The sequence below is a fragment of the Limulus polyphemus genome, unplaced genomic scaffold (assembly GCF_000517525.1).
Source record: "Limulus polyphemus unplaced genomic scaffold, Limulus_polyphemus-2.1.2 Scaffold140, whole genome shotgun sequence".
NCBI classification, from domain to species: Eukaryota; Metazoa; Arthropoda; class Merostomata; order Xiphosura; family Limulidae; genus Limulus; species Limulus polyphemus.
The window spans coordinates 89799-102528 of record NW_013665750.1 but is presented as its reverse complement, the minus strand read 5'-3'; the positions used below and the strand labels follow the sequence as shown (position 1 = coordinate 102528).

The following is a 12730-nucleotide window of genomic DNA, read 5'->3' as shown; positions in this document are numbered from 1 at the left end:
GATGTGGTATCTTCTCACAGAAAACTGCTAGTGATTATCATGTAACGACACCTACGTAGTAAAAAGTACAGAATTTTTAACTTGAAAAAAAAGAAGACAATTCGCACTCATATAAATATATGTGAACTATCGAAAAAAAATGCTATATAAAGCATAAACAGTACCACTAGCGGATTTCTGGGGGGGGGGGTGTTCTCTTTTTTTTCACAGTTTTGCGCCCTCACGCTCTAAAGTGCGCCCCCTTTAACAATAGATAATTTCAATAAAATATTCCATTTCCTTCCTGTCCTAGCTACTGGCCAATAATTTATAATATTATATTTGTTGTTTTTGTTTTTGGAATTTCGCGCAAAGCTATACGAGGGCTATCTGCGCTAGCCGTCCCTAATTTAGCAGTGTAGGACTAAAGGGAAGGCAGCTAGTCATCACCACCTACCGCCAACTCTTGGGCTACTCTTTTACCAACGAATAGTGGGATTGACCGTCACATTATAACGCCCCCACGGCTGAAAGGGCGAGCATGTTTGGTGGGATGCGGATTCGAACCCGCGACCCTCAGATTGTGAGTCGAGCGCCTTATCCACCTGGCCATGCCGGGCAGTTATACAGCTATCAGAAATATTTTGCTTTACAAACATGTTCTGTAGTTAGGGTATTGCCCACTGCAATACCCTATCTCAAAAAAAAAAAAAAAATACGCAAAGCAATGGCTTTATGACTTTAAAGATCTGCTTGTCTGTTTCTTCTTGGGTACACAACTGGCTATCGAGTATCGAAACTGTATGATATAATCTCTCAGATCTGGCGCTCAGCCACCGAGGGGGGGGGGCATATTATGGTACTTGCAAAAGTGCTTTAGATTTCAAATGGAAATTTTAAGGTCTTTCAAATATATATTTTGATCAGTCCCTGGTGTTCTCAAATCTTTGCAAACATAAAATAATGTCTCATTTCTCATTGGTGATGTCCCCCGGTGTATCAGCAGATAGTTTAGGACCTACTACGACAAACTCTTAAGTTTCAATTCCCTGTGGTAGACAAAGCGCAAATAGCTCAATGTGTAATTTTGCGCTAAAACAAACACTGGTCATCGACATGTATCTCAAAAGTATGAACATGCAGAATTGTATCTAAAACATAACCAGGATTTTGTATAGGGAGCAGCAACTTGAATGGCGATGGATATGTTATACATATATGTTTTATACATTTGAAAATTTCATTTAAATGCTAGTCATGTTTTAAAACAATAATGGGTACTTAGGACAAGATATTATTGTTTGTTTGTAATTAAGCGCAAAGCTACACAATGGGCTTTCTGTACTCTGCCCACTACGGGTATCGAAACCCAGATTCTAGCGTTGTAGGGAGCGACAAGGTATTAGCTATTACGTTTGTATTTTCAGTCATTCTCATTACCTAAATACGATTGTACTGACACAAAAATACCTAGTAGGAAGATATAGCGCAAGAAACTGATTTGGGTATGGCATCATTAACTGGAAATAAAACCTTACCATATCAACTGAACTGTATTTAAATGTATCTTCTCAATATTGATTAGTAAAACATATTAGAAAGTAAAAAATGAAAAAATTCAACTATTTGTTGGTAAAATTTATTAAGAATGGATGGAAGTAAATCCAATATTTATTTAACTTGAATATCGGTTTCCTCTTTTTCATTTGTTAGTGATATATCAAATTCATTAGCATATGGTTTGGTCCAGTGGTTAGCATTTGAGAGAATGGATCTGTGGCTCCATTGTTCGCATCCCGTTATCGAAAGGAAAAAGCGCTCCGCACTTTGGGCCGTGGGTGTGTTATAAGAGTAATGGTCAAATCCCACTATTCGGTCAGACAAGATTAGCCCAAAAGTTGCCGATGGGTGTTGTTGCACTTAAAATACGATACAGGGCAGTGGATCTTGTCTGGATTAATTAATGTGCACTTATTCAAAGAGACACAGTGTGTTGGTACCTCAGTACAAAGTCTTCAGAGGGTAAAACATGGTGAACAGCCAACAGGGTGACTCAATACAAAAGTACAATAAAAATAAAACAGCTGGTCTATTGGTAACCACAACTGTATCCATTCAAAATGACAATTATCATATTCAAACGATCATTTCAGTTTTCAGACAGAGAAGATAAGTCTGGGAAAAAATATCTGTAATCATCAGAACACAAGCGAACCACCCTCCTCTCTAATACCAGTGAAGATTCATTGACTATCGGTTCCAAAGCCCAATTACTATTGTTGGTGATCGAATAGTACAAGAAACTATTTTGTACCTTATCATTTGGATAAATTACTTATTAGTGATATAGAACCTATTACGCCTTCTACTGAAATTTTGTGTTTCGAATGGTGCAATGTGACAGATATTTATGTGTGTATGTAGCTATTTGTAGTAAAAATATTATGATCGAACATATAATGAATACTCTACTTAATCGATTTTGTGCCAATAGTAATAAAAATATTTTACATTGCCATTTCTTTCTTTTTTTTCTTGTAAGCGCCAATTGTAAGAATCTGGTGATTTTTTCCCAGCAAAATATGTGTTATCCTTTTAATTCACGCATCCAAATTAAGGGAGGGACGTAACGTCAAGTTAACTCTACTCCCTCCTCCATTTCCTTTTGGCAGAACGTTATTAGCAGAAATACTACAATTTTGTTTAAAGTCTTGAAATAGTTTGGTGGATGAATTAGAGATATGTAAGAGCTAGGTATGTAATAATGCAAAAAGGTGACACTTGCAATCCATATCGTGATAGTTCAGTGTTCAAGATTATATTGAGATGATAATTTGTGTATTACAACATGGAGGTTGTAAAGTGATTTGTTGGGCTTGCGGAAGGTAAGGAACTTTAATATTACTCTCAAAATTAGAATATTTCAGTCTATCAGTTGGTAAACACGAAACAAAGTATTCTGGTGTAAAAAAAGAAAAATATATCTTAAATATGAACTCAAGGGCATTGTTTGCTTTGTAGGTGTCATTGTTATAGTATAAGCTTCGTTGTCATTGATGCAGTAAAATTTATAGCAGACATGTCGTTATTGTTCAAAATTTTACAGTTTAACTGTTTTTTTTTTTCTTTTTCTGCATCCATGAATAGATTGATATTTAAAGGATATTGCAAGGTTCTACAACTGAGCTACTGTTTTACTCGAAGGGAAACCAAAAATAGCCTTTATAAAAATTTCGGGATAGCAAAATGGACATATTCATAAAACTAACAGCAGTAGCAAACGAGAAGACAATGAAAGACAATTCTCGCAGATGGAGATCATGGATTGGAAGTTTCTAGTTTCCCTTGATGTCTAGTTTAAACGTATATTTCGCATCAGTATAGCAAGCAAAATGGTGTAACCAATGTATCAAATATCCTTCAGATTGTTCAACTTCTCAACACTACCCAGAAATATCTAGAATATATCTAGAAAAAAAAACAGATACAAGGATACAAACACTACTACAAAGAATTAACATAATAACTGGAACTATCGCCCAAATTCAAAGCTAACAAGATTAGAGTTCCACACAGAAAAAAAGAGACAATTCGACTACCAAAATGGAAGTCCAAACATCAGTAGGAGGTCTTCCATGTCAAACTGTTTCTTCCGCTATAGATGTCGCCTATGATCCTGTTTCCAAAAGACTGCAGTAGCTACTACAGCATAGTGACACTAATAATTCTTTCGCCATGGGGCATTATAATATGATGGTAAATCCCACTACTATTCGATTAGAGTAGCCCAAAAGATGGCGGTGTTCTGTGTTGACTAGCTGTCTTCCCTCTAGTCTACCACCTCTAACTTACGAACGGCAAACCAATTCTCATACGAAACAATCTGTTTTACTTCGCTATAACGGCACTGGCAGATATTCTTATACTTTCGTAGGAAATCCTGACAAGTTTCTTGAAACAAAAGTCCAGCCAAATGAAGCAACTAATGAGACTACTAAATTTTTTCGCCTTAAACTGAAGAAATAGCCACGAGGAGAATTCTGAAACTAGGCAGGATGTCTTTACAAAAACTTTGACAATGTTTCTTGGTGCGAAAAGTGACGGCTTAGAATTCCTACGACAAAGAGAACTTTCACATTAAAAGAAAAACGAATGAACTTCAAGCTAAGCAGATAATACATCTGTAACATCCTTTTTGTACTTCAGGTTCAATCATCAAGGTACAACTGTTTGTGGTATTCTTGTAACAAATGTTGAAAAAAAACCACTTTGAATTATTTACGAAGCGTAAGTATCCATATCTATAATGATGAACACATTTACCAAAAAACTGTGAACCAATCGCACTCACAGGCATCAACATCTCCTTGAAAGGTACATACCAAGAAGCTATGGACCAATCGTCACGCGTAGATGTATGTCTACATCTAGTCATTAAACAAAAAGAAGTGGACCAATCACTAACAACAATGGTATTCTCATGAAAGGTGTAATAATTGTGCCAAATATTAATTGAACCATGCTAAGAATAATGTTTTTATACAAAGGTATGTGTTTATAATATGGACTGATTAGGCAAAACTAAAGAAATCAAAACTATCATAAATGTAGTACATGTATCATTGTTAAAAAGTATTAAAATTAATTTGAAACGTGTGCCAAACGTAATCGAATCTAACAATCTGATACCACTGGAGAGCTTTTAAGTGAATTTGTTTGTTAATGGATATTCTCCCAAAGCTCCTTACTCAAAGACTATTTTCAATAGCCGTTCCTAATATTGAACTGAATGACTAGAGGGAAGGCAGCTAGACAACAGCACACACACCGCCAACCCTTGGGTTATTCTTGACTAGTGGGGTTTGACTGTCACTCTTATAATGTACCCACGGCGCCAAAGTGCGGGGAGTGATTTTCCTATATATATATATTTTTTTTTGTGGCAACGGAACGCGAATGTTGGAACCGAAAATCCATAATCCGGAACGCTAACTATTAGGACGCGTCCGGTCCAACTCCACGTTAACTGCTAAAACGGATGACAAATACGATTTTAGAATAATTTTCAACGGTATGAAGGAATACAAGACTACAAGTAAAATGTATTCCAAAAACACTTTACTAAACAAACATGTAAAAAACATAATAATTACGCATTTCACTCACCAACAAGATGTTGACCTAAACATGTTTCATCAATTTCGAATTTCAAGAGCAAATCCATAAAATCGCGTTCAAACCTTAATCATCACCGCCCTCTGCTATGTTCGTTCGTTTACCACCACATATTGCAATACAAGGGATCTGATTGTTCGATAACACTTACGTTGTCATACATAAATAAAATCCTGTAGTCGACTTTAGAACATCCGATGATAGAGCTTGAGTATATAAACTCTCGATTACTGAATAACTAGTGTACTGAAAAAAAAAGGTAACTTGGATACAGTTTCATTGATTATTTCATGATGATTATTAAGCTCTAAGGGAACTATACAGACTTGTTATCAAAATTCTGAAATAAGTAGTTATTAAGCATTACCATTGTTGTTACCAACATAAAATATTTGAAAAGTGACGAAATAAAATTTCATGCACAAGTTTGTTTGTAATTAAGCACAAAGCAACACAATGGGCTATCCGTGCTCTGCCCACCATGGGTATCGAAACCCAGATTCTAGCGTTGTAAGTCCGCAGACATACCGCTGTGCCACTGGGGGACTCATGCACAGGTTGCAAAAACATAGACCAAATACCAATGGCGCATATCATCAAAGCGTATATCTACACGTTGATTTGTGAATAATCTGGTAGCATTTTGTCTCTGAAATGTTATGATGTTCATCCTATATTTTTTTTTCTTTCTTTCTTTTACAAAGTTTATTAAAATCATCCATTTTCACGAGTTACGGTAGCCATGATATGATGAAAAGCAATTCAGAAACCGCAAAACTTTACTTAAAATTCGTTTACAGTTTGCAAATAACACATTGTAAATTGAATTAATTTTTTGTTAAAAGTACATATTTTACATCTCTGAAAATTAGTTTAATGTTCGTGAGTGATATAACTTTTTGTTTGTTATTTAAAAGGAACATCACGTTGAGCTATCTGCTATTTGCAAATAACACATTGTAAATTGAATTAATTTTTTGTTAAAAGTACATATTTTACATCTCTGAAAATTAGTTTAATGTTCGTGAGTGATATAACTTTTTGTTTGTTATTTAAAAGGAACATCACGTTGAGCTATCTGCTATATCCACCGCGGAGAACTGAACCCCGGATTTTAGCATTGTGAATCCGTAGTTTTACCACTGTCCTACCGGAAGACGATATAGCTTATATTCTTAGCCTTATGTAATACGAATTAGACTATTTTGTATATAGTAGTATTCAAATTAATATTGTTGAATAGTTTTTCATACGGCTTTGCCCAAATTTCTACATGACAAACACAAGACTACAACTTTACTACTTCAGTCATGAATATTCGTAATTGATGTTTTAATGTCCCGTAAGTAATATATTTAAGGTTAAAACAGTGAAGGAAAAGTTTTGAAACATTTCTCGTGGCTCTTGAAATTACGATAATCAATCACAAAAAATGTATCCCAAATATGCATATATTAATTCCAACACTATTATATGTAAGCTATTGAATCTTTAAATTTTAATTGTAGCTGCAAGAGCCCTTAAAGCAGCTTATATCACTCTGTCGTAAAATACATTATTTAAAAAACGAAAGAGGGCTCGTTAAGTGACATGAAATATCACAAGTAACTGGATTAAACATTAGAATATTAGAAGAAGAAGAAGAGTGCCATAAAGAAATCTGTTGAAACAGTTTAGATTGCAATGCTAGTATTTTACAATATGCTGACATAGATAATATATCGAATTCCTCGTTACACAGCTGGACATCACATACGTATACATAAGCTTTATTTATTGAATCTGAACTTCGAGCAAGTCAAGTGGATTATAAAATCCATCAACGTGAAAAGCTCAGTAAAGGTTGAGGCCAAGTTTAGCGCATCATTCTTACTTGTAATGTACAGGCAGCCTTACGACATGTTATGGCAGGTTGAAGAAAAGTTCAGTTGCCTGGTACACATTGTTGAAAAGGCATGTTTTACATGATAACATTCTCATAACCTGCACTAATTTACCAAACAAAAACTTTTGTCTAATGTAATCATATCGTCTCTTTTATCATCATACAACAAGGTAAAACTAACTGGAAAATCTAAAGCTATTTTACAGAATCTACGTTGTTCAAACATTAGATTTTATGCAGCCCTGCACTACAAAAGCACACTAACAAGTAACGAAAAGAAAACGAATGGTGAAATCATTATCAGGCCGATAATATTTTCCTGGAGCAAAACAGTGGGTGTTGAAACGGTGACAGGATATGAGAATCATAAAGTCTTTGTCCATGTAGTTTCTTAGGAAGGAAACACTCATTCTCTTTACAAAACGTAACAAATGCAAAGCACAGAGAAAAACAACACAATACCTTAAACATTTACAATGAAGTACTAGTTTATATATATATATATAGTTATACACACACACACACACACACATATATATATTAAACTTAAACATGCACTTACTAATGTAACAGCACTGTAAAATGTATTTATAAAGGCTGGATATTTCAATCATTCTTTATTTCAATACATAAAGTCAGATATAGTTCATTATAAATGTATTCAAACTAAAATACACTTTGTTAAGTAAATATCTGTGTAGTTTGCTGATGCTTATCTCTTCTCTACACTGTTTTTTTTTTCTTCTTTTAGCTTAAAACTTTCAGTATAATTTGAAACTTTCAGTATAATTTAACTGCTTTTTTCTTTTTATTATGCACCCCAGTGGCACAGCGGTATGTCTGCGGGCTTAGAATGCTAGAAACCGTGTTACGATACCCGTGGTGGGCAGAGCACGGATAGCCCATTGTGTAGCTTTGTGCTTAATTACAAACAAACAAGAAACTTCTTAATTAAAAGTTAATGTGCATTTCTTCCAGTGAAACCTTTTAGCTTCCGTTGATATTTTGCACACACTGATGATGCAGTTTCTGTCTTGTTCACACGTATTCCAAAAGTTTTCTTTTTACCCCAGCAGTGACTGTCACAGCGGAAAGCTTTAAGTCGGTCAGAAGGTACGACGAACTACATAACGCTGTAAAGAATGTTAACTTAGGTTTATTCGTTTTTCCTTTGCTGTCCTGCTTCATATCTTATTTACATAACATTTCCTGGATCTAAATCTTTCAGTAACTTTGGCTACTTTTCGGATATCAGTGTAATGAAAAGTTCGATTTTGATGACATTACTAAAGTATTTGATATTGAGGAGTATATTTTGAACAAGTTTCTGTCCTCCCTTCAACACTCTATAAATGTAACGTTTGTAAATTCTGATCATAGAAGGATACTTTCTAAAACCACAAAGTGTGTAGTTCACTGGTGGCTTCTTTGAGTATTTTCTAGAAAGAATTACAGTACTCGATTGTTCTACCCTACTCTCTGAAAATGTGTTCGGAGTGGAACGATTGGCCGAGAAAAGATGCTCGAGTCCTTTTTGTACATGTATTTCTTGTATTGACGCTACTTAGCTCTCTGATAACTGTACCCTTTTTTAAACAGATAATGGGTGTGTTACTTCAAGTCAAAATACAGAAAAAGCAAAACATTGAGAAAAATTAGTATTTTAATCTAAAGTCTCATGGTTTTATCGTGTGATGTGTACTACAGACAGCACTTTAAGGATATTTAGTATATTTATAAAATTACAATGTTGCCCGTGACAAAAACAACTCAGCTAACATCATACAACATTTCAAAAAGGAGCTTCAATCCCCAAAACTGTAATACAGAGGGAAAAAAAGCAAAAAGTGAAATAGGCTTAGTGGGAAAATTATGTCTCCATTTGTGTTGCATAAGAAAATAACGTGAACAAATATTATTCTGAGAGAAAAAATAAAGACTAAACCCTTGAAAACTGGGAAAAGATTTGTTGTGTAGTAATGTATCATTTTGGTTTACCATATAAATATTTGCTGTTTATTCTTCGTAATTATGCATTTCATGATTTCCTAATAGATCTCATTCTTGACTTATGTTTTGAATCATATCAACATGATTAAATCAGGATTTTTGTTTTTTGGGGAAAATACAAATACTGCTATCCCAGTTGAAGCTAGCAATGCTGTAAAAGGCATTGCATTAACAAGAGTTAGAAAATAAAAGTACTAGTGGTTTAATTACTGTGAGACTCGTGAAATATTCGACCCGTGAAGTTACAAAGCCGTTTTGAGACAGATTATGTTTTCAATCCGTAAGAATAAAAATATCAGAAAATTGACCAGTTTAAATTTAAAACGAGTTCGTAAGCAAGTTATTCCAATTAAATGAGCCGTATTTCTCCAATGAATCATCAAGTCTGAGAGTTTGCTTAATCCTCAAACAATTGTGTTGAAAGCAGATACATATGACTATATTTTTCCAAAACAAAAACCGATACAAAAATGTTTAGCATATTCCGGTTGATACTTGAGAATCTCTTGACGTCCAATATATGTCAAGTCGTTGTGATGAAACGTACAGTAATTTCAGATTTCCCCCTGTGCTCTTCTGTTAAAGGTATTAATAATGTTTTCTATCACGATAAACAATGAATATAAAAGAACAAAAATTTTTGACAGCAATCGGTAATGCTTTAATCAATATATAAGCTATGAAGTAACTATACCAAAAACACTGGATGACTTCAGGAAGGAGCAGCAACAAACTGTCAGTGATGCTGGACAACTATGGGAAATTATAGAGAGGCTTGTTGAAGGTTAAGGGTCAAGTATCACCAGAAATACTGATTTATTCAATTCCCACTTACCTGAAAGTACTTATACAAAAAGGAAATCACAAAAAGCTAAAAAAATTTAATGGTAAAACAAATATTCTCTAATGTTCCGTCTATTATTTTGTTATTTTAGTTAACAAGATAGGGTGCAGAATTTTTCGGGGAATTTGTTTTAACAAATCTTAACTTTGCAGAAAAATTGTTTATTTGGTGAATTTCACACAAAACTAGTAGGGAGATATATGTGCAAGCCATTAATAATTTTTAAGTGATAAACTACACAAAGAAGGCAGCTAGTCAATACCATCCACCGCCAACTTTACTTTTACCAACCCACAGCTGAAAGGGTTATCATGTTCAGTATGGAATACAAACAGCGACCCGCAGATTGCGAGACGAGTGCCTTAACTACCAAGTCATGCGAGGCAAAATTTTACAGAATAAGTAGAAGGATTCATTCATATCGGTGAAATTACTTCGTTTGACATATTATTAAACTAAACATTTTCAGTTTACCTAATTTTTATCATAAATGCTAGGTGTTTTCCTTTTTAATGCTTCACCAGCTATCTTTAAACTGCCCTTTAAATTTCGGTATTTTAATCTTTGTTTCAACTTTTGGACAGGTGTAATGAGAAACATCAAGTACAAAATTGTGAAGACTGATGTGCAAAATTAATACATATTTTAGATGTTACACGTGCTTAACTAAAATATAAGTGCCTTTCTCAAGCCTTAGCTAATTTATCTATTGATGGAAAAATTATCATCAAACAAGGAGTTATCTCGTCCTTCTTTTTCTACAGACAGTTATATACTTGGGTCTAAGTCTCAAAAATACGAGTTATTCTAATAAATTGTGGCATAACATTAAATAAAGGTATTTTCTATACAGTAAAATTATTTACAAATAATTCTGTGGTATTTTTAAACTCCATAAATAGAATGGTATAAGAAGAAACGCTGGGAGCAATTATTTCTTTTTAAATCGCTTTGGATAAATACAACGATTTTGCAACTCAAGTATAAAATTTCATCATTTCAAAATTAATCGTATAAAACTTTTCAAATTATTTCGTTCACTGATAATGATCTATCTAAAAAAATGTTTTTATTGTTTTAAAGAAAAAACAGGGATCAAAATAATAATTCACCAAATTTGCAGTTGTATTTGCAAAAACTAGAATTTATAAAATACTATTCAAATCAGAACATGGAACTATATACAATAGCTTGTAAATAAAGATAAGTTCAGTATGCATATGAATTCAGTTTTATAATAAATGTTAAAACTTAGAGAGCATTTAGTTATCAACAATGTTCAACTGAGCTTTAGTTACTGAAATGTTTAAGTATAAAATTGAGTTTTTAACATTGAACATTACATATGTGGTAAAAAAATTAATTGTGACTTTTAAGTTAAATCGTGTTGTGCTAGATCCTGCTTAAAATGATAACTTATTAGTAATGACATTACTTACCGAAAGTACATTTCTTGCATTCTCTGAATTTGTGCCCAAACCATCTTTCGTACTTTTATTGTCATTTTTTTTGGCTTTCTTAGCTTTAGTTTCTAAGTATCGTTGTTTTAAAAAAATCGTGTCTTGGCGTTGTTGATGATTCCAACCATTCGAAGTTTGTTCATAACGTATTAAGGACCCATTCTGTTTGCGCCTGTAGAGTTCAATTCGACGACGTAAGCGGTCTACCACTGCCTGCCTCTTCGGGGGTAAGATGTCCCCCATTCCTCCCTGTAGTGGCCCCACAATTGGGACTATTTCAACAATCGTTTCTGTTATTAAACTTAAAGAGAGAGAGTGTGTGTGATATTCTTTCTATTTTCTATAATTCAAAGATATTGGCCAGCCCTTCCTGTTCAGGCTAGGTTATTCACAGGAATTAACTAAATTACTACACAATATATGCTTTATCTTAACACTACCGAACTTAAAATATTCATATTACTCTCACAGTAAAACTAGTAAATAGATGATAAAGTATCAGATTTTAACAAACTTAACAATCCAGTCTACAAATCCACTACTATGTTCCAGTGTGTGTGTATCCAAACGAATAAACTGCCACACAAGTTCTGTAAATCCTGTGGCCTTCTGTAGTTATATACGTTATATGCCACTGATTCACGTTCATTCCCTAAACTGTACTGGTTTTATTCTGAACTTTTAAGCACAACGGATCAGCCACTGTACCTTACTCTTTTTGACAGCGTCGACAGGTTGCCCGAGCGACGTCGAGGCGCCTCTAGCGTGAGTTAGTTGACTATAGACACGCAGCCGATGGTAAGCACTAACGTTTGGCAGGGTTAGTCGTGAGGAGCAGCTGGTAAGTTAGCGTCCCATCACCGACAGCCATGCCAGTCTTCAGGGCGCGTGGCGTACAATGGCACGAGCCTCGATTTCAAGTTGACGAGAAACATAACGTTTATGACAAGACATTAGTCTTTTTACTAGACTTCAAGAAAACCTAATCAAACACTGACAGTTATATCATTCCTTGATGAAACTCAACCCTGAGTTGTAACCTTATACAAACTACTCGTACTAACCATTACATCTCTTTACGCTATCGTCAAGAGTAGCTAACGTAGTTTCAAATTAAACTATAACACATATAGAAACCACCGCTTGGGGACGCTACTTTCTCTACTTCTCATGCATTGGTTGTCCTGCATCCGGGAAGAACTATTTAATAAACTTAGAAGTCTGTATGCATCTACAGACCCACCATCCCGCAGCTCATAAGTCTACAAATCTAACCAAAACAAAATAAAAATATATAGTTTATCTTGAAAATAACTCGAGCTTTTTTGTTACTTTTCATCAGTTTTGATTAAATATTCTATATAATAATTATGAAAA

At 34.2% G+C, this 12730-nt stretch overlaps 1 protein-coding gene across 1 annotated transcript in view; it reads right to left on the bottom strand.

Annotated features, from left to right (window-relative positions):
* The window catches only part of LOC106474561 (mastermind-like protein 3), a 64707-nt gene extending 52245 nt beyond the window's left edge, over positions 1 to 12462 (bottom strand). The window contains exon 1 of the mRNA XM_013935252.2: positions 11333 to 12462. Coding sequence (XP_013790706.2) covers positions 11333 to 11596 — 264 coding nt within the window. The 5' untranslated portion in view covers positions 11597 to 12462. The remainder of the gene's footprint in view (positions 1 to 11332) is intronic.
* Between the last annotated feature and the right edge of the window lie 268 nt (positions 12463 to 12730).